At 34.2% G+C, this 23,358-nt stretch overlaps 2 protein-coding genes across 5 annotated transcripts in view; both read left to right on the top strand.

The window, feature by feature from the left end:
- Positions 1-12: 12 nt before the first annotated feature.
- mnd1 (meiotic nuclear divisions 1 homolog (S. cerevisiae)) lies at positions 13-13,149 on the top strand. The gene is made up of 8 exons (XM_058786719.1): positions 13-102; positions 1,546-1,611; positions 1,757-1,814; positions 2,852-3,000; positions 4,600-4,674; positions 4,756-4,870; positions 11,135-11,179; positions 12,390-13,149. The coding sequence occupies exons 1-8, from the start codon at positions 100-102 to the stop codon at positions 12,494-12,496; spliced, it is 618 nt and encodes a 205-aa protein (XP_058642702.1). The 5' UTR covers positions 13-99; the 3' UTR covers positions 12,497-13,149.
- A 721-nt stretch (positions 13,150-13,870) lies between these two features.
- The window catches only part of tmem131l (transmembrane 131 like), a 49,367-nt gene continuing 39,879 nt past the window's right edge, over positions 13,871-23,358 (top strand). For 3 of the 4 annotated variants that reach the window (XM_058771800.1, XM_058771793.1, XM_058771784.1), the window contains exons 1-3: positions 13,871-14,062; positions 14,760-14,830; positions 18,494-18,534. In XM_058771800.1, coding sequence (XP_058627783.1) covers positions 13,954-14,062; positions 14,760-14,830; positions 18,494-18,534 — 221 coding nt within the window. In that variant the 5' untranslated portion in view covers positions 13,871-13,953. Of the gene's footprint in view, positions 14,063-14,759; positions 14,831-15,913; positions 17,776-18,493; positions 18,535-23,358 lie in introns of those variants that run through there. The other variant, XM_058771807.1, reaches the window with a different exon arrangement.

The raw sequence follows: 23,358 nt of genomic DNA, 5'->3' as shown, positions 1-23,358 counted from the left end.
AGAAATGACCTGCCGCGCATGCGCTCCAGCGCCACGCATGCGCAGTGAGATTTCCTCCGCGTCTCGCGCCAAACTCAAGCTCGACTGGAAGTGTCAAACATGGTGAGAACATGATTTCTGTATTTATTCATTCTACTACTTCTATGACTGTTTTTAGAGAATGTCGCTTGTATAAAATAACTACACTAAGGTTTGCAGAAACGTGTTAAACAGGTTGAATAATTCTAGATTGTGCTAAGAGCTATAACACTGCTCTAAACAAATTGGTGAAAAATATTTTTTATTAACTTAACGTTATTAGCCAGAATAGAGAGTACGTAACGACGAATGTTAACGGGGCTGTGGACAAAAGTTTACCACATTATTAAATGAAAAGCAATTAAATGACTGCAAATGAGACGATGACTGAGCATTCAGATCACTAGAATGTTCTTAACACAAACAATTTAATTTTACATTAATTTATCAACATGATGACATTACATGATGCCACTCATTACATCTACAAACCCTTGTCCTCAGACCATAATTCAATCCTTCATATAGAATAAAATATATAATCAACTGTCAATGCGTTTAAAAAAAAAAACATTACTTCTGTGTTCTGACAACAGTATGAGGTAAAAAAAAGTGTTTGCAACTTTTGCAACCTTTTATTAACACACTCATGTTTATGACAGGCAATAAAATCAGATAATATTAAAGTCAGTCACCCTGAAAGTCTTAAAATATTTGAATTTTGGTATGAAGCCGTCTAATTATCATACAAGAGACAGAAATGTAAAAATAAATAATACAATAAACAAAAGTTGAAATAAATAAGTGTGGCAATGATTAAATGTGAGAATAATTACATGTGGAAATAAAAATAAACATGTCTAAATAAGTAAATATAAATAAAAAAGAAAATGAAAGAATATACATAAAGAAAATAATAAAGAGTGAAAAAGTACTAAATTTGATTAAAAATGAATTGCATTTGACCAAATCATTCATTTATTTATTTTCTATTTATTTATTTTCCTATTAATTAATTAATTAATTACATTTTGGAGGTTCAGTCATTTTTGGAACCAGTCCATTGAAACAAACAGTCTGAAAGAATATAGCTGGGAATTTTTTACCACTAGTTCCACTTTTTTCTGAAATGTGTGATACTGAAGGGTTAATAAAATATAAAAGCACCACACCTATTTAATAATGACAGCTGAATAAGTTTTATGTTATTTATTTAATACATCTTTACGGTGGCTGAGAGAGCCCAACGCGCTGCAAATAGAAAAAACACCTGCAAATTAAGAAAACAACTTTGTCAATATAACAACACACGCACTGCAAATGCTCACAACACAACCAAACAAAGAAACGCGCTACAAATAAAATTCTTTATTTGGTTGTGTTGTGAGCATTTGCAGTGCGTGTGTTGTTATATTGACAAAGTTGTTTTCTTAATTTGCATGTGTTTTCTGAAGTTGCAACGCGTTGAGCTCTCTCGGCCACCGTACATCTTATTAATACAAAGGGTTTATCTTTTACACTCCACAGTCTAAAAAGAAAGGACTTAGCTTGGAAGAGAAAAGAAGTCGTATGATGGAAATATTTTTTGAAACTGTAAGTATGCATGTTTTCAGATTCTTATTCTTATCCATTAAGCTTATGTGTGATTGTGTCCATGTCTTACACAGTTCTCTAGTAGTTTGATATTATCTCAAACTTTGGGACATAAGATTAATTAAGATGATTTTTCCCCTTCCAGAAAGATGTGTTTCAGCTGAAAGACATAGAAAAAATTGCCCCCAAATCCAAAGGAATCAGTAAGTTTTATCAATTTGTAGTGATTTTTAGTTTATGCTCCTGACACCGATAAGCCAATGTCACAGATAGAGGGAGCTCTAAGTGACCCTGCATGTTTTTTATAGAACGTATGTAATGGTAATCATCAGAAAACTGATCCTTGCCTGTTTGATTTGGATTGAAAGTAGAGGATTTCCAGACGAGGTGCCAATATGAATAACCTAGTTGTATAAATAGTCAGGAAAGCAGGCCTGTTGACCTGAAATTCAGAAAAGTTCTGCCTTAGAGCTTTATAAGTATCTAATAATGATGCTGAAATGTTTGTCTTTGTTGGATGAAATAATAATAATAAAGAAATAAACTGGCATAACATTTAAAAAAAACATAAATGGCTGTGTGTATCAGCACATATATCTCAGAGCCCTTTTAAGACAAGCATCCAGGGTTTAAAAAAAGTGTACAAACAGTTGGCAAGGAGACAAGAAACAGTTTTTAAATGGATGTCAATGGAGTAGAGGCTTCTGTTTGCTGCATAAGCTACATATTTACGACAATCTGTCCACTAATCTTCAGTGTATTTGCCATTTAATTTAATAGCTATTTAGGAGGTAAGCTATGTTTGGTGTTCACAAAAAAAAAAATTTTTTTGCAATGGATAATATTCCATTTATGTCTTATTCATTTCTATGATATCCACAAACAGCAGTTGTCTTAACCTCTTTTTCCATAACAAAGAACAGCAAGAAGGGAGAAATCATACAGCCATATTTTATTTTTGTACAGTCATATGATGCAAAACAGATTTTGACAAAGCATCATCTATTTTATCCATTTTGTCTTGTGACAATATTTTGCAATATCTAAACACCACAAACAACCAAATGCTTATTTTTGCAAGGTGTAAAAATGCACATACAAGATCGGTGAATCTTAATTTTGAAGTTACACTGCAACACTGGTCTGAAAGACCGTGCATGTGACAGTTTTCTCGCACATTGAGTTTTGAAGATATGTTCACTGATATAATGCTTACTAGAGAATTTAATTATTTTTTCAGCTCCCATGTCAGTGAAAGAGGTGTTGCAGAGTCTGGTGGATGATAACATGGTGGACACTGAGAGGGTGGGCACCTCCAACTATTACTGGGCGTTTCCCAGTAAAGCCCTGCACGCCCGTAAACGCAGATTAGAGGAACTGGAGAGACAAGTGAGGGCATCTCTTTTTGGTATCTGACACTGCATTTATGATAGTTGACATGTAAAATAAAACTGTTCGATTTATGGTCAAAAAAGGCAGCTTTGGTTGCCATAGATTAACCTTAAAAAAGGCGGTGACAGTGTTTAAGGTTTTATGGGATGGCATATTGATGTCTACATATGGTACAACATATTTAACTGTATTTCTTTTAAAGGAATAGGTCATTTTCTGAAAATGTACTCATCCTCAGGCCATCCAACATGTTTTTCATCGGAACAGATTTAGAAAAACTTACTTACCACTTGCTTACCAATGAATCCTCTGCAGTGAAAGGGTACAGTCAGAATGAGAGTCCAAACAGCTGATAAAAACATTCCAATAATCCACAAGTAATTAGCATGGCTCCAGTGCAAAAAGTAACGTCTTGTGAAGTAAAAAAATGCATGTTTGTATTAAACATGCATCATTAAAAGGATACTCCACCCCAAAATGAAAATGAAGGAGAGATGAAAACCGGGAGGTTTGTGACTGTCTCATTGACTGCCATGTAAATAACACTGTCAAGTTTCCAGAAAAGTATAAAAAAACATCGTCAGAATACTCAATCTGCCATCAGTGGTTCAACCGTACCGTTATGAAGCGACGAGAATACTTTTTGTACAGAAATAAAACAAAAACAATGACTTAATTCAACAATTCGGCACCATAACGTTACCGTAGCACCATTTTAGAGAGTATCGCTGCACGCAAAATGCGTACAAGTGACAGTGTTATTTACTTGGCAGTCAATGAGACAGTCGCAAACCTCCCGGTTTTCATCTAAAATATCTTAAATTGTGTTCCGAAGATGAACGAAGCTTTTACGCTTTTTGGAACGACATGGGGGTAAGTGATTAATGACAAAATTTTCATTTTGGGGTGGAGTATCCCTTTAAGATGTTTTTTTGTTTTTTTACTTCAAATCGTTGCTTCTGGCTGAGTTACAAGTGCTCTTTCCATAATATTGCTTTGTCTTTTGGCACCCATGATAAAGAAACAAATTCATCTACATCTTCTTTGGCCTGAGAGTAAATTTTCATTAAAATTTTATTTTTACATCAAGTATTCTTTTTAAGATATATAATGTTAATATACCTATTTACCTGAACTAACAAAATCTGCTTACCTTAAAATGTACTGATAACCACTATAATAATACAAGAGTTGAACCGAACAGAACACATAACACCCTAATATACATTACTGATAACGAAAAGAAGATAAAAAAATAAAAAAAATATAATCATATGTAATGTGTCAAGCAGGGAAATCTGGGAATGTCTTGTTATTGCTTTTAACCATAAATTATATTGAATAATGAAAATAATTCTATATAATGCCATTATGAGTATTTTATGATAAGTTACATATAATCTGATGTTGAACCATTTACAGTTTTTCGCCATATTAAAGTAACTTGCAATTAACCAATAAACTGTTCTTTACAAACTTTTTTTATAGTGGATGCTTTAATATCATTCCATTGATGGTTGAATATTTCTGTTCTGCGGAAGAGGTAAGAGACTTTGCAGAAACGTATTTATTTTTTTATTTATTTTTTCTGTGTAGCATGAGGATGGGAATCAGCGCAAAAAAGCCCTTCAGCAAGCAGTTGATAAAGCAAAAGTGGGACGTGAAGTTAATGTGTGTTCACTTCTAACTACATTACTATACAGCTCTAATGTCTGTGGGCTCTGTCTGACCAGTGCTTTCGTGTGTATTTAGGAGGAGAGAGAGAATCTCCTGAAGGAGCTCACAGCATTGAAACATCAGAGAGATCAGCTAAAGACCGAACTAGAGCAGTGCAAAGAATGTGATCCAGAGGTGGTGGAAGAGATACGTGAGTAAACCACACAGATTTGTGTGCATAATTCTACTAACTGAAATTAAACTAAAATAAATATAAATTAAATGATTAAAATAAAATAAAAAATAAAAAGCACAAAAAAATTACTAAAAATTAAAATGAAAACTGAAAATATAAAAATATGAGAAATATGCATATAAATAATGCTAACATTACACTGAAAATCAGCATAGAGGAACTAAGTAGTTCACATTATACCCTCCAGATGGAGTTTGCACAAAAATATTGATTCTCAGTACTGCGTGCTTACATGCAGTTTAAAATAGCTGGTTTGTTTCAGAGTGGTTTGCTTTAAGCTGTATGCTAAAACCAACATCATAATTCTTTTTCTTTTTTTCTCAAGATTACATAGTTGGATGAGGATGGTTGAGTTTTTCAATTGGCTAACTGATTGATGAGGTTGGATAGTGTTTTTTTTTTTCTTCTTCTTCTTTTTTGTAGTTTAAAAAAAGGCAGTGCATGTGCGCAGATGGACACAAACTCTTCATGAGTTTACTGTTTGGTTAACAGTTCTGTCTAATAAATTATTAGAAACAGCAGTGCCACACAGTAAATAAACACTAAATTAAAAAGTACAGCATTTCCCTTTCTGTTATTAGTATTTTTCATATACCACTGGAGTTCAGTATATACACTTTTATATAATTTCAAAAAGTCTTTGAATATTTAATAATATATTTAATTCCATGAACTTTGCAATACATTAGTGAATTAAGCGGTTAAATCATCTGAAGTGTGTACTGTATGTAAAATTAATTTCAGCTGGTCAAAAGGGCTTGATTTTGATGATAACCAAGTACATTGTTGGCTACTTGTGTACTTCCTTTTTATTCGTGTTTTTTATCAGTTTCTTCATGCTTACTCTGCCTTGTCTTAAAAGAGGAAATTCCGATGTTGTTATCAATCTTAAATTGATTTCACAATTACATCCCTGTAACACTCATAATGTCTAAAAAACATCAGCACGGGTCTGGTTAGTTCTCCTAAAAGCATGATCTGTGCTTGTCTACCTTCTATCACGGAGTTGTCTATACTGCACAAATTAATAATAAGAACCCGGTAGGATGTCATTGCTGCATTTAGTTTGTGTTCCATTGCAAAGATTCTCTGTTTGCATCTGCTGTGAATTTTTGTAAAGCAATCATCTGCATTATTCTGACAAGACACCTGGGAGCAAGTAGCACACAATAAAGAATCAGCAACTCTGTTCACATAATTATGCATTATAAGGGGAACATTGCTCACAGCAAGTCTGAAGCCTTACAGTGATTGTTTTGAAATTCACTGTTGAAGGTGGTAAATTTGTACAGAAGTGGTGTTTTGATGACTGTAGTGACAGTGCTTTAGTGTATCAAAAAAATCTTTTGTAAGTCAACGACTAATTTGTATGCATTTATGTATTAGAACATAAACCATTTTCAGTACACGTGTATATACTGAAGTATGTGTATTTTAAACTCGTTTTGCTGAAAAGTATTAAGTTCTTGATTAAACAGGCTTTGGCACAGATTCATCAAGTCAAAGAGTCTGAGATACGTGACTTATTTTGACATTGTATGAGTTTGTTCTGTATGGACATATGGTGTTAATTGTGGTATTACATTTCAGGTCTTACATTTGATTTGAAAAAAAAATTGTAGATACCCTGTAACATACAGCTAAAGTTCTACACAGATGTTCAATGCCTTGTTATAATATTCCTGACCTATCGCACATTTCCAGCCAAGTTCAGCTCTGAATGTTCTGTGATCCTCTCCAGACAGTTCTGCGATCAGCCGTGAATAATCATCTCTCTCAGGCGCTGGTGGAGATAATGACTCACGTCTCTTGAGAGAAAATAACATTTGTAACCTCTCTTTACATCATCCACCTCGTTCATCACCCCATCCCTGCAGCTCCGTCTCTCTAACAACCCCTCCGGTTTAAATGCTGTGAAAATGTCAGTAGTCCTTGCTGAAATACTTGATGCTTTTTCTGCCTCTCGGGAATTGTTATGTCTATATTTTAATCACTTTTAGAATTGGCTTACAGACGGTCTGAACTATTGCGTCTCCCTGAGGTACTATGTTCTGAAATATGTTTAACAGAAAAGCACAGAGCACCATTCTCACACAATTCTGAGTCAACAGACAAAACATTTGTATATTATATTCTGCGCAGGGATTGTGATCCCCATTCAGAATTTGTGCACTGGTGCTAGTAACATTGAAAGGAGATTTCTCTTGTGTCTTGGTGTGTTAGTAATGGCTAAGGAAGCTGTACACTTTATTAATTTAGTCATAGTTTGCTTTTTGTTGTGTTGCAATAGAGGATGTTCAAGAACTGCACACATGACAAATAAATAAATTAGAGCATGTTTTATAACACCTTGGGCATGAGCCGTTATCTTCCAGTAAATTACACTTACCTTATTTGACAGTTCAGTGGATTGCTTGATTCTGATTGGTCATTTGCAGCATTTAGGGGTCAAATTTTAATGAATAATTATTGCAGTCAAGGACAACACTGTATAACTGCAGGAAATAGATCCTATATTGCTATATACACTACCTTCAAAAAGTCTGGGGTCGGTAAGATTTTTAAAATGTTTTTGAAAGAAGTCTTTTAAACTCATACTGAGTATAAAAATATTGTAGTATTGTGCAGTATTGTGAAATGTTATTACCATTTGAAATTGCTGCTTTCTTCTGGAATATTTTTAAAATGTGATTTATTCCTGTGATAGCAAGGCTGAATTTTTAGCATCATTACTCCAATCTTCATTGTCACATGATCTTTTTGAAAGCATTCAAATATGCTGATTTGGTGCTGAAGAAATATTTCTTATTAATGTTTAAAATAATGTTTTTTTTTTTATTTGTGTTTTTTTTAGGATTCTTGAATCCACATCAAGTAAAAAAAACAGCATTTATTTGAAATGGAACATTTTTGTAACAAGCCTTTTAATGTCATATCAATTTAGTGCATTCTTACTGATTAAAAATATTAATTAAAAAAAAAATACTGACTGCAAACTTTTTAGCAATAGTGTAGCTGTGCTACTCTGTCTCTCCACAGTCTTTATAATTATGATAATAATTATAATATACTTCATTATTATGTCAGTTCATTTAAATAGTTTTATAATTCAAAATAAGTTTCATAATAAATAGTCATTGTCACAAAATAAGCACCACTCAGGCTGATTGTTATTCAAGGCTGATATTTTGTTCACTGTCTCTGGACATTCAGCAATCTGTTTTTTTTTTTTTTTCACAAATGTTCAGTAACTCAAAACTCCTCAATATTTCATGTCCATGTATTTATTTATTTGCTAAACAGCCATATATTAAGCTGAGAATGTTCAGTCAGACATTATCATAAAATAAACTCCTTCAGGGTGTTGATCATCCTGTCAAGGTTTAAATTAGTCCTTACTTATGTATTAATAATAACTGCATTGGAATAGAGACTTCACAGTCCTGTGTATTTAAGAGAAACCCAATTTATCTTGAAGATTTTATTTTTTTCTGCTTTAGTGAGTGAGGGCTCAATGCCAGTTATTACAGGGTTGCTGGTATGAGTCCAGTTGGGACACCCATGGGGAGTTGAGTCAGTACCAGAGGGCTACTGATATCGTGCCTTGAGTGGTACACTTAACCCTGATTACCTCTGGGGTCTTGAACATGTCATCACACTTTGTGGATGTGCTAATAAAAGCAAATTTATCAGTGCCGTTCACTGAGTAAGAAGCATTATATTCAGATTACAAATCTAAACCTAAACTACATTTAGTACTTTAAAAAAAGAAAATGCATGAGGTCACTTCGATAATTAATAAATCAAATAGACTTGGTGCACTATATGATTTTCATTCATTAAAACAACTTTTAGGAGATATTAAGTTGAAAAACCGACTATGCTTAGTATGTTTTTGATTCACTAAAATGAACTAGCTCATAAGAGTCATTAGTTAGATCATTTGACCGAACTGGTTGTGCTGTATGGTTTTGATTTACTAAAATAACCCGGCTCATAAGAATTATTAGTTTGGGAATAGGTCTGGACTGCTTGCCCTCTGTTTTTGATTCATTACAATAAACTGGCTCTGAAGAATCAACACTGGTTGCTGTATTTTTTACTGTTAATATTCAACAGCAGTGATGCAATAATAACAGTGTAGGAAACACTGTCAGAGACTTTTCACACTGTGCTTAACTCCGGGTTATCGTCATGCTTAACCCTGTTTTTAGCCCCGGGTAGAGGAACGTTTCACACTTGTTCAGAAGCTGGATTAGCACTGCTTTTTAACTGGGGTTCTGAAACGCTGCAGTGTTAGAATGTTACGGCTAGATGCCTAGCAACAAACTCTCAGTCGTGTGCCTCATATTCACATGCTTTGGCCAGTAACGGAAACACTGTGTGTTGCATAAACAGTCAACAGTTTCAGCGTTTCAGGGGAAAAATGGAGTATGGTACCCAGGATTCTGTTTCCGCAGGGTTCAGTGGATTCAGAGTATTATATTCTGCCCACATTGCAGAAGTATGTGCTTTTTTAGAATTTTAAATGGATGGGTTGATTATGGTATTATTTTTTTTCATGAATGGAACTGGTTCTTATTGTTGGTCCCCTATCAAGTGTTTTTGTCTATGGAACAGGTTCATTCTTTCCCCAGATTTATGTCTTTGGAGAGCCCTTTATTTAAGCACTGCCCAAAATGACTTCCATTCACCACCTGACCTGTTCTATTGCCCTGGATCTCGGCAGTGTCACGCGTCTGCTCCTGTCAAGTATGCACTGAGAGAACACAAGTCATTAAGATTACAGATTGATCTGCCTTTTCCCAGATTGGATTTGATCCAAAGCCTTGGAATGACTTTTGAGCATTTGTTAATCTAGCTCTGAAATTGAAGTGGTCTGGGCAGCACATTCAGTATGATGGATTATATATCAGAGTGGGTCTGCTAACTGTCTTAGAAGAAAATCTGTGGACTTTATGGAAGAGAGACTAGCTAGCGTGACGTACAACCGTCTGTGGGGCTTTGAGTGGTTCGGTTTTACAAATACATAGGATCTGCAAAGTTGAGTCCAAGTCAAGGTGTTGTCAGTGTGCCAGTCTTGGCAACAAAATTACTTTTTCTCTTTCTTTTGTTTTTGATCATTCAGATTAAACAAAAAAGCATATTGAGATGATAACTAAAAATTATTAAGTAAACCATGTTGCAGAAAATGAGCACCAAAAAATCTAGAAAGAATATGATTGTTTCATATAAACTAATCTTAGTCATTATATACGAGCTGAAACTAAAGAGTGAACGAACACCTGTTGAGCAGAGCATTTAACTTAAAACGAATGAGATTATTCAGGCAAATACAAAAGCTAAGTGTAATATCACAACTTCTTCACAAAATGATGCAAATGCACAGTTGAACTTGAACTTACGCGCTTGTCAGAATGTTCAAGTCACATTGTGAATAAACTGTTTCTGGAACAACACACTACAAAACAGACAATAGACCCTTTTCACAGACTGTGATTTCCACATTCCCATGGTTATTAACATCGGAAATCAAAAAATTGTATTTATTTTTTTTAAATTAATGTACTGTGTGGTTCAAAAGTCTGAATTCGGTAAGATTTTTAATGTTTTTTTAATGACGTTTCTTATGCTCATCAAGGCTGCATTTATTTGATCAAAAATACAGAAAAAATATTATTGCAATTTAAAATAAAAGTTTTCCATTTGAATATGTTTTAAAATGTAATTTATTCCTGTGATGCAAAGCTGAATTTCTAGCATCATTACACCAGTCTGCAGTGTCACATGATCCTTCAGAAATCATTCTAATATGCTGATTTATTATCAGTGTTGGAAACAGTGTGCTGCTTAATATGTTTTGGGACCTGTGATACTTTTTCAGGATTTTTTAGTAAAACAGTGTTCATTTAAAATAGAAATGCTGTGTTAAAATATACACTACTATTCAAAAGTTTGGGGTCAGTAATTTTTCTTTTTTCTTTCTTTCTTTTTAACTTTTATTCAGCAAGGATGTGGTAAATAGATAAAGTGTCACAGGTTCCAAAAAATTAAGCAGCACAACAGTTTCAACACTGATAATAAATCAGCAAATTAGAATGATTTCTGAAGGATCATATGACACTGAAGACTGGAGTAATGGCTGATGAAAATTCAGCACTGTGTCACAATGTTAACCTGACATGTATGGCCTTGCTAAAATATTCATCCTTTTTCTAGGTAAGGCCAACATTACAGCAAAAGAGGCCGTGTCGAGGTGGACAGGTAAGTCATTTGCATGCCTCACACCTCAACAAATTCCAAACCAATGATTTTCTTTGATCGTGTCATGTGATGCATCCACAAAAGATTCTGAAATGTAGGCCACAGACAATCCTGACAATCCAGTTTTGTAAGATCAGGCTAATATCAGTTAAGGCTGATCTTAGATGTGCACTGTACATTTTCATATTCTAGGCTTACATTTGTCCAATCAAATAATATATCCTGTGCAGTGTTGTGAAAGACAAATATCTTGTCACTCTGTAAATAAAATGCTTGCTGTTCACAAATGTTGGTGTGATGCAGCTGTTTCGTTGACTTTGATACCATGGCCCAGTTCCAGTTCCAGTCTTGTTTGTGGCTGAGTAAAATTAACTTGCATGTTTTTATAACTCTTGACTCAGACAGTGCAGTGCAAGCCCTTGGTTATTCCCAGGCATGATTTTTTTTGGAATGCAGCAGACACAAACATGCACACCACTTAACTTCTGAAAGAAATTCCTTTATGCGCTCTGCAGACGTAACTACAAAAGTGGTCTCAGATGAGCAGTGTATGAAAACCTTTGGTGCAGGCATGTTTGGGAACACAGCAGACATGCTAAATGGCAAGGTTTTAACGGTCTGTTTACATTTAACAGATCAGATTTCAGCCAAGAGTCAAACACAACGTACACTCTAGACTAGGCAAGCGCAAACACATGTAGGCTTCACTATATTACTGAGTGATCTCATAGATGGAATGGTTTGTATAAGGAGGTGATGATTTACTGTACCTTTCCTGTAAACCAAACCCTCACACAAACCTGATAATATCAGTAGATTTAATGCAATATATGATTTAGCAAATTTATGAGCCTTTTGAATAGTGAGAGCAATTTTCAACTAGTTAACCTATATTTGTAAAGACATTTTCTAAATTTTGAGCCAAACCTGTGCACATACCATGGTGTGACCCATAGAAATAAAGTAGAAAAAATAATAATATATGAATCTTTAAATTCAACACATTTTAATTTCTGTAAAAATTAATGTGGTATCTTATTGAAAGAGACGCAAAATCTGTGTAGTGAAAGCAAAAGCAATGCCTCTTCTATTTATTTTTATACTTAACTATGTTTGTGTCTGCACAATTATAAATGGCATTTCTGAGTTAAGTAGTTTTCATCATTTTTGCATCATATGTGTGTCATGTTTCACATTCATTCTTTTCCAGATAATGTTTTTGCAATCAAATCCTGGGCAAAGAAGAAGTTCGGCTTCGAGAACAGCAGCTTGGATAAAGCTTTCGGAATACCAGACGACTTTGACTATATTAACTGACCAAAAATTAATCCAAGCCTCTTGGTAGTTTGATCTGTTCAACTCTGCACAATCAATAAGCTTTATTGTCTTACATCAGTTGGATTTCTGTTTTGTTATCAGTTCTGCATGTTCGAGTCACACAGCTGTCACTGACTTACATTGTCAGCAGTACCCCACCCTTGAAATTTTAACCTTGTCTAGTCCAAGGAAAACTAAGATTGATTTGTCTGGGTAGAAAGGGTAAAAACGCTCCTGGTGTGTAAGCGGAGAAGGTGTTGTGTTAACCCTTGGCTGCTCAGAGATGCACCCTATAACCAAACTGACTGTTTGGACACCTGTTGATAGAGAAACTAAGCCTCGCAGATGCTGCTGGGATGATAAATTGAGGTGCACATCAAAGGTCAATTCAAGGAAATTAATCACAAGTTAAAGTTTGTTTTAAAGAAGGTAAAATTGTTTGTGTAAAAAAAATTCTGTGACAAGGACACATATGTTTCTGTGTTATGAAGATGAAGTAATTTCAGATGTTCAGGTCACTTCAGATACTTTTTTTTTCATTAGTGCCCATTTTTCACAGTGCACATGTTGTGTATCTTGTAAATATGAAAATGGTCAGTTGCTGTGTAATATGATTTAATAAATGTACAGTTATCAAGCACATTGTTTGTAATTAAGCATTTTGTCCTGCAAAATAATACTACTTATTTAACTGTAATGTCTAATAGCTTTAGTTGCTAAGTTTGTTGAAAAAATGCTTTTGTCTGTTGCAACACAGTGATGTTGATGCACAGTATTAATATATAAGTAGTTCCTGAATAAGTTTAATTATTTAAAATAAGTTTTATTAATGAGCACATTTAAAGTGAACAATATTTACAAGGTGCATAATGTGCTTTGAGTGTTTAGGTGTCAGCGGAATGGGTGTTTAAAAAAAAAAAAAAAAGCATCACTGTTTCTGTGCATTTCATGAGCAATGCCTAAAAAAATACACGTGAGTTTAAGTGGGGGAAACAATTAGTTTTTGATATATTTTTGTTTGTTCTTTCTTTCCCAAATATAATTAGATAGTTTGAAGGTTCATTTAAAACAAGTCCTATTAATCAATAATAGAATACGCTTAAATATAGCTCAAAATCAAGGCCCTTAAAGATAGTCTTTAGTATTTTAATAAAATATTTTATAAATAGACTTTTCCATTGAGAAAAAAATATAGGGTATTTTAGAGGTTCCATTTATTTGTGTATAGCCTATTACAGAAATATGCCAGTGTTGAGTGGATTATCTCTCCCCATCTACAGCACCACTCTCGACGCGACAAAACACAACGCTAGCAGTACAGTTGCAGATTGTTGCGTCTGGCTCTAGTGGGCGCACGTAGGTACTGCTGAGAGAGAGAGAGAGAGAGAGAGAGAGGAGGGAGGGTGTGAGTGAGAGAAAGAGAAAGAAGTGAAGCCAGGGAGCTCAGCACAGCCAGCATGGCGAGCCAAAGGGACTTCACACACAGAAAAACATGGATTAATGTCCTTCTGCGACTCCTACAGCTGTTATTGCCGTACATTCAACACGGAGGAGCTCAGTTTCAAGGTGCGGGGGACAGATTCGTCTTATTTATTTAGTCCACGAATGCAACGCGAGTGCGAAAATGTCGGAGGAACTGCCGAGGGCTGATTTGACAAGTATTCAAGTGCACTCGTTGTGCTAAAAGGGCACAATAATCATTGAATTTACCCGAAATCTGACCTATTTCTCGCGGGTTTTCACCCGTCTGTCTATCTGCATAAGGATTTACGTTTCGATTCGATTCTGAAGAAAGACGGCTTACGCTTTTTTGGCCAAGTTGTTGGTTTTGTTCGATTTCCTGTGTCAATGCAATATGCTACAAAGCTCATATAGCTTCATACAGCTGTTATATTCAGTGCAGCCTTTGGGAACTAAGCGTCTGTCCGATGGTCGCAGCGGAAAACACGAGTTTAGGAAGCATTAATGCACATTTAAATGCGTTTCCAGCTGCGTCTGTTTGGATTGTTGACATGGTGTGAGCTCTGGACTAAAATAGCTTGTCCGTTCAATTTCACGCCTTTGTCATCCACGCCAACTCATCTGCTGCTTGCTGTTCAACTACCGCAAATGTATTAGTTAGCGCATGCGAGAGAAGCCGAGCACTATAGGGTCATTTTCGGAATTCCTGTATTTTTGTTGAGAGACAGGGATTGGTCTGCTGTTTGTTGTTGACCCGCTCGCATGATTTTCTATGTGTTTATGTCATTCTTTCCTCTTGCAGCTCTGACTCCGATGTCCGGCGTGGTTGAAGTTTGGCAGGCTGAGGACGCAGACTTCTTCATGCCATCGCAGGTATGTGAGCTAGTGGAGACATGACGTCACGAGCTGCTGGACGTTTTTATTACTGTTCAGCTTCACTTCATTGTGAGGCGAGAGCACGTGCGAGACGTGCTGCAATGTGCTGTTGTTGCGTCTGCAAAGGTGGCAAAAATCTAAATAAGGTCTTTCTTTCATTTGGATATTTAGGTATAGTTTAAAACGTTTTGGTTTATGCAGTTCTTGTATGGCCAGGGCGGTTGTTTATTTAGCTTGGTGAAATGTGCTTCCATGCGGAGGCGTGAACAGGACGCATCTTTCTGTAGGACTCTGGGATCCTGAATGGACCTATAGAATAATTTCATTTTTACATCACAGCTTTTAGCCGATTACCTAATTGCATGTTTTGTATAATTGCTTACAATTAAGTATCCAAAAAGTGGGTTAATCAATATATATCCCAAGGTATTCTTTTTAACATTTGTTTTTTTAAGGATTGAAATACAGTTTTCAAATCTCTCAAAGCATTTTTAAGAAATCTATTTTGTGATTGTTAGGTATTCTCGTTTTGGTAATGGTTAAATATGAATTATTAAATAGGGAAATTGTCATATTTGACTTCCTTTCTGCTGCAACACAAAAGATATTTTGAAGATTGTTTGTAACCAGAGAGTTTTGGCGACCATTGACTTACATTGTAATTACAACCAATAATGAAAATCGTTATGTCCCAGACCAGTCATCTTTTGAATATAATAAGAGATGTTAGACAGAAAGAAATCCTGTTACCATTCACTTGCATGGTATGTTAAAAAAAGATGCAGTAAAAAAAAAAAAAAGACCCAGTCCTTAACATTCTGCTTAACTTAGTCTTTTCATTTTTTTGGTGAACTATCCCTTTAAGTCTTTGCTGCTTTTCTGTTGCATTGTCATGACCTTTGTTTGACCTCATGGAATGTTATATTTAATGTTTTGCCTGTGAATAAGTCTAATTGCAGGCCATATGTGAGACAGATTTATTATAGTTGACGAAAACCAAAATCATAATATATACCATATTATATTATTGTATAATTACATTATATTAAATAAAATAAGTTAATTGGGAGAAAAATACATAAATATTAAATAGATAAATCTAAAGTAATTTTATGCTTATTTCAACTTACTTTATTTTACGTTTCTCATTTTCATTTAAAACCTGATGTGCTAAAAATACATCTTTCACAACTTTGAACTAAAACTGAAAAAACTCTAAAAGCTATATAGTCACACACACACACACAAAAAAGATATTTCAAATATCAATAAAAGCTGTAACAGTATATATGGCACTAAAATAACACTAGTTTGTGGCGCACAGAAAGTTATTAGAAAGCAAGAGCTTTATTGCCAAGTATGATCTCACACACAAGGAATCTATCTACTATGCTTCCAGTTCTCAAGAGATATAGTAATATAATAGTGAGACAAAGAATAATAAAATAAATACATAATAACATTTACAGAAGGGTTGCTGTGCAGAGAAGGTAGTGTGTATATCATATGATTAAATATTAATTGATTGAACATATTGCTCATAGGTCTGTCGAAAGCATGATTCCATTTAAAACCAACACCTGGGACAGTTACAAAGGAGTGCTTTTTTGTGGTAGTGGATGTTTTTGTTGATTATGATCAGGCACACGAGACTGTTTAAAGTTCGATTTTTTTTTTTCATGTTTCCTTTGGGGCAGGAAGCTAATGCCGCACAAACATGCACATAAAGTGTTGCTGTTTCAGAGGTTGACAGACAATTTGCCACTCTTGTGGTTAACAGTTACGCAAGAGACCTGTCCTATGGCTTGAGAATGGCCACAATCAAAGGAATGGAAAATTCCATTTACAGTTCTACATTTGATTAAAGGGGCTTCGTTTGTTGGATTGACAGTAATGGGGGTGGTAAAATATTATTGCATCAACCTGTACTTGTATTTATATGTAGTAAGCATGTTTTATTCCAGATGGAAATGTCACACTGAAACTGAACCATTGCTTGACGCATTTAAAAAAAAAAAGAAGAAATGTAGCATGGGAATTGACTATCACTCCTTTTTTTAACCAGTTTCCAAGGCAACATCTCTCATTTTCATTTAATTTAACTTGATGTACTAAAATAACTAATAAATAAAAAATGAATTAAAAAAATTACTAAAACTTTCAAACAAAATGTAAAACAAATCTAAATATTAATAAAAGCTATAATAGTACCTCAGTGATACTAAAATAACACTTTACAAATCGTGGTTATATGTGTGCTGTAGTGGTGATAGAATAGTCAGGCCAGTTGTATGTGAAATGCAGCATGGGAATTGAGTAAAATAAAATAAATACACCATCAGATTTTAAAATAAGTTGTATTTAGATTTAATAAAGCCTTGGTGTTTTTTCCCCCCAGCATGACCTTTTATTACTGATGTGTTAAATGAGATGGATATGGCTTGCTGATTCATGAATAATCTGGATTTATAAAATTTGAGGTCAAACGCACAAACCACTTTCAAGTAAAAAAACAAAAACAAAAAAAAAACACACTCATCAGTTGGACAACCGACTAAAAGCAGACCCATAAATAGACTTTGATTCATTTGTAGTCAATATAGATGTCAGGAGTGATCGAGTAGACCTGCAGCATTCCAAAGAGAACCTCCCTCACCCGATGATGGATGGGTGCCGCATTTACTCAATGAATTCTAATAGTGCTTGTAAGTACTACACTGAAAATCTGCAGATTCACAGCATGTTTTCTAGTTTGAGGAAGACTCTAATTGAAACCTCTTGTCAGTAGGTCTGCATATTCATCCAATCATTGTAAAATGTGTTCTTAACAGTCATCTGACACCAGGCAGCCAAGTGGCCTCCATATACATCCATTGTGTGCCTGAAGGACTATAGTTCCTATGGAAACGCTGTTTTTAACAGAGCGCATAGACACTCATCAGGTAATCGTGGTTTTCAAGGCTCTCAGTAAGATGGCTATTTCAGTAAATTCCCTATAATGTGCTACAGGCAGTTTATGGAATAGCATGGTTATATGTGTCGAAAGGGCACAGTGTTCCCTTTCAAAATCAAGGTTAGGTCAACTACTTGAACTCTGAATTTACAGGTTTCTGTTTCGAGTATTTTTTTTAAACTTTTTTTTTTAGATAACACTTTAAAGTGCAGTGCTAAATGAAGGTATATAATGCATACATTTCTTACATATTACTTACATTTATTTTACTCATGTTTACAAAAGTTTGAGGTCAGAACAATTTCTTTTTAATGCTCCTGAAAGTGTAATTTCTGAAATATTGTTGTAATATTTCAATGTAAAATATTTCTTTTTCTTTTTAATATACTTTAAAATGTAATCAGTTTTCAGCTGCCATTTCTCCAGTCCACAGCGGCATATGATTTTTCAGAAATCACTCTAATATGCTAATTTGCTAAAGAGATTACTTATTATTATTATTATTATTAGTGTTTAATCAATGCTTTTTCTTTCTTTCCTTCTTTGGAAACCATGATTGATCAGTTTAATGCATCCTCGCTGGATAAAATGTATAAGTGTATGTATGTATGTATGTATGTGTGTGTATATATATATATATATATATATATATATACTGTACCTATGTAATATGCTGTTACCAACTGAATCTTTTTTTTTTCTCTCAGGCAGAGGAGCAGCACAGTGAGAATGTTCCTCGAGACGAGAGGTGAGAATTTCTCTTAAAACCACAATCCCTTTGAGACTTTCCTGGAATATTTGCAGTTTTTATTTAGTAACATTTATTCAGGTGTGGTTAGCCAAAATGTTTTTGTAAATCCATAATCTGTTGTATATAACATAGTTTACTAAATTATCAAACATAAAAATTTACGTTAATAACGTAATACGTTATTACGTAATAACGTTTATAATCTTATATAATTTTCGGTGGTCTACATTGTGTACATCCTCTAAACATTTATCTGAAGGCAGGGCTGGTTTGTTTCAACAGTGCATGGAAAACTAAGACTCCTGAGGACACTAGCTTTCTGTTTACTCTACATTTGCATTCATTTGACTGGCATGACCTAAGATAAACATACATTGTTTTATTAACTACATTTCAATAGCAAGATATGAATAAGAGCGTAGCTTAGAACTCATTGGCATTTTGTTTATTGGGAAAAATACCAATTTTAGCACAAAATAGATTGACACAAAATAGAAAAGTTGTGGCAACTGGGGAAAGTTCAAAGATCAATCTGTGTTAGATATATTGTTTGGTCTCTAAAGACCTGAATATATAATAGTGATTGGCAAAACATATGCCAAAAATATAAGATATTTGTCTGACTGGAACTATCAGTTTATATATTTATTTATTTTGCTTGTACATCCTCTAGGACACACTACACACATCAGGAAATGTAGTTATTATGTTTAAGTAATATGCACTAGACCAGATGAAACTACATTTTTCAAAGTTAGTAGAGAACTTCAAAGACTTATTCCTTATATCTGGGAGCAGTAACATGTCATGAAGAGGGCTCCAGCAGTACTTGTGGTGAAGGGAACTTTTTTTAAATCTTAAAATACCCTCGTGTTTCTGCTTAAAGTCCTTCATCAGAGTATACAAACTAATGTTATCCACCGCTCTTAAAAATACTTAATATTAAGTTCAATACTTCATACTAAGCAATAGCATATCGGATAATTCTGGGAGGTAATAGTAGCAAATTATTCTGTCATGTGACAAGGCTTTTTTTGATGCAAATCTAGAAATGTATTATTTGGTAAATGTTTGCATTGTAGTCCATGCAAATATCATCTTACAGTATAATAAAAAGGTCCACCTCAAACAAGTGCATACATTTTGCCCAGTATGCGTTTTAGAAATTGTATTTGCATCTTGGTGTTTCTATTTAACATTTTTTAATGCAATATTCCATTTACATAAAAAAAAAAAATGGCTGGAAATTTGGCTAGTGTTGAAGATTAGTGTTACATTCACTTACTTGGCAATTGACTGTGTCACTAAAAGCAATTAGAGCAGATGAGTGATTCATATATTAGTTGTTTGAATTCTGCAGGAGAAGAATGTTGATTTCATTAATTGGTAAATGCATGAAAGAAATGAATTGTGGACTCTTGAGCAAAGCCGGTTGAGAGAGTTGTTGTCACCATAAACTATGAAATATTTGTTTTATCACATTCAAAAAAAGCATCTGTGGCTTTGCATGCAAATTTCGTTCACACTCTCTTAGTAACTGGAACTTTCTTACTTTCTCTTCATTTTCCCTCTTCATTGTCTCTCTGCCACATCCTCTCAGATGACCCGTCACTAACTCTCAAGATCTCATTCTGCTATCTGCCCGTAGCAGATGTTTCATAGTTCACATTATCTTTTCATTGTTTTGACATGACTCAGGGTAGCAGCATGCTCTGTGGTTAAGTCTTAATCAGAGACTTTCACCAAGCAATAACTGCTTTTAAACGCAGCAGCATCACCAAGACCCACTTCCTGTATAAACACAAAGAGTAGTTGCATGCATGTTGAGTTAATATAAAAACATTCAATGCAGAAAATAATGCCATCTTAAAAAATAATGTTTTGTGTCAGACTCAATTATGCATTATTTTTTGCTCCATTTTATATGGAAACATTGCACCTTTAAATGAAGCTGAGGGTGACTGTAGGCTTTAAAACAAGGAAGCAGAGATGACACCTTCACTCTGATTGGTCCAAAGTGAGTTTTCAAATTTGGGTAAAATCTGTCAAGCAACCTGTTATACTACTCATGTATTTACAGTTGAGGTCAAAAGTTTACATCCCTCTTTCAGAATCTGCAAAATGTTAATTATTTTACCAAAATAAGAGGGATCATACAAAATGCATGTTATTGTTTATTTAGTACTGAACTTAATAAGATATTTCACATAAAGGATGTTTCCATATAGTCCACAAGAGAAAAGACGGGAAAAAAAACATGCATTAAGAGCCAGGGGATGAAAATTTTTGAACAGAATGGGGAGATGTACATTTTTCTTACTTTGCCTAAATATCATGTTTTTTTTCATTTAGTACTGCCCTTCAGAGGCCACAGCAGATAGTTGTTTCCCAGAAGACAAAATAAGTTAAATTTACCCTGATCTTCAAATTCAAAAAGTTTTCACCCCCCGGCTCTTAATGCATAGTTTTTCCTACTGGAGCATCAGTGAGCGTTTGAACCTTCTGTAATCGTTGCATCCTCAGTTGTCCTCAATATGAAAAGATGGGTCTGAAAATCATACAGTCATTGTTGGAAAGGGTTCAAATACACAAAAATGCTGGAAAACCAAAGAATTTGTGGGACCTGAAGGATTTTTCTGAAGAACAGCAGGCAGTTTCACTTTTGAACGGGGTCATTTTTATAAATTCAACTATTTTCTCTTGTGGACTATATGTAAACATCTTTTAAGTCAAATATCTTATTCAGGTCAGTACTAAATAAACAATAAAATGCATTTTGTTTGATCCCTCTTATTTTGGTAAAATAATTAACATTTTGCAGATTCTGAAAGGGGGATGTAAACTTTTGACCTCAACTGTATAAAATAACATTTTGTTATGGCTAAGAATTAATATAAAATAATACAATCTAAAATTTATATTTATTATATATGTATTTATGTGGATTTGGATCACATTTTCAACTGTCTTTGCAGGTATAGGGAAATCTTATGGAGTTAAATTAGTTTTTAATTTGTTCAACAGACTCACACTTATTGGAAACTATAGCATTATCAGCTTAGCCAAAATATTTAATAAACGCAGTGAATTGGGGATGTGTCAAACTTAATAAATCATATTTTAATTCTGCAGGCCGTTTTCCGTTGTGTACAGTTTCTGGAGAGCAACAAAATGCTCATGCTATACATGTAGCACGCTTTTGGCAAATTCGTGGAAGCACTGTATGGCTGTCTTTTGCAGGAGAGGAGAACAGAACCAGTGTGGGTTGTCTTGGGCTCCCGAATAGAGAAATGAAATTGAGAATCGTTTGACCACGTTGCTTGTGGATTAGAAAAAAAATTGCTGTAGACTTAAACTCTGTTTCTGAATTATTTACATTGATCTGTCCAAAACCAAAAAAATTTACACTCTAAACACAGAGGTCACGTGGAGGCTATCTTGTAATGTATAACTCTCCGGAAATTGGCTCATGGGGTTTTAACGTCAGCAGGCATTGGGCTTGTCAGGGCTTTGGACTTATGATAGCAGTAATGCAGTGTTAAGCAATAGAATGTGCATAGATGGAACGGAGAGCTAGGGTGCATCCAGGATTCAAGGGCCTGAGAAATTATTGCAGCATTATTATTTTTGCTTGCATTGTAATAAATACCTGGAATGGATCATATTCATTATTTTTCTTATTTATGTTTTTAAGTAAAAATTCGAAATGCATGTGTTTTTGGTCCACTGTTGGAAGAGTGTGTAGTGCTATGACTAATACTGCTTGTGTTCAGAGTTTGCTCTTTGAACTTTGGCCTTGTGTTTGTGCGTCTGTTGGCAGGGTGGCTGTGATGGCATCTGTCGTGTATTGGAGATTATTGACTGTCTTACAGCATGCAGAGTAAAGAGAATGTGTTATGCAATTGTCTGAGGTCTATAGAGGAAACATAGACTTGAGTAGCTATAGATTTTGTAAATTATTTATGGATGGTTTTATCTCCTTAAATACATTATTTCATATTATGAAGTCATTTTTGCGGGAAAGAATACTTCATACCGAGCACTTGACTACATGGATATAAAGCATAGGATTTGCACCATATTTTCAGAGATCTCTTTTTATGGCAGAAGTGTGTCATTCTTTTGTTAGAGCTGTGTTAGGTTTATTTATTTATTTTTTTTCATCAGAACACCCAAATCTGTTGTCATTATCAAAATAAAGAGAAGGAAATAAAAGAAACTTTGCTAGATTCAATAAAAACTGCTTTATGTGAGATTTATGTAAGGATTTGAGTGTTTTTATTTATTTTTGTCATTAAATGTTTGGATTACATAAATCTGTATTAAAACATTATTTAGTATTTCATGTTTCAAATATACCTGATTACTCCTAAAATAGAGAAGAATATAAATAATGTATCAATTTAATATTTCATTGTTTTAAAACACATTATTAGCTTAATTTTACTATTTAGTTTCCCAGAACCTGTCAGTTGTAAGTTTCTTTTGAGTTTGTTATTTATCATCTGATAAATTATCCATTTAGTATGTGTAAAATGTATTTTGTAGAAAGGCTGTTTCTGTACAAAAAATAGTCCAGGAAATAATGTTTCAAACAATTTGTGAGATGCAGAAATCTCACACCAATAATACCAATAATGTCCATTTACAGATTACAGATTTACAGATTAATACAAACATGTAGGTAGTTTTGTTAGAGAATTTCAGGAAGAAATGTTTTGCAGCTCATCTAAACATTAAATCAGGATTTTTGGATTCAAGTGAAAAGATCAACATCATGATTTCTAATAATGATATCTTTATACGTTCACACTGAAGTAG

This window comes from Onychostoma macrolepis, chromosome 01 (assembly GCF_012432095.1).
Source record: "Onychostoma macrolepis isolate SWU-2019 chromosome 01, ASM1243209v1, whole genome shotgun sequence".
In the NCBI taxonomy this organism is placed as follows: domain Eukaryota; kingdom Metazoa; phylum Chordata; class Actinopteri; order Cypriniformes; family Cyprinidae; genus Onychostoma; species Onychostoma macrolepis.
The sequence above is the reverse complement of the archived record's forward strand: the minus strand, read 5'-3'. Positions and strand labels throughout refer to the sequence as shown.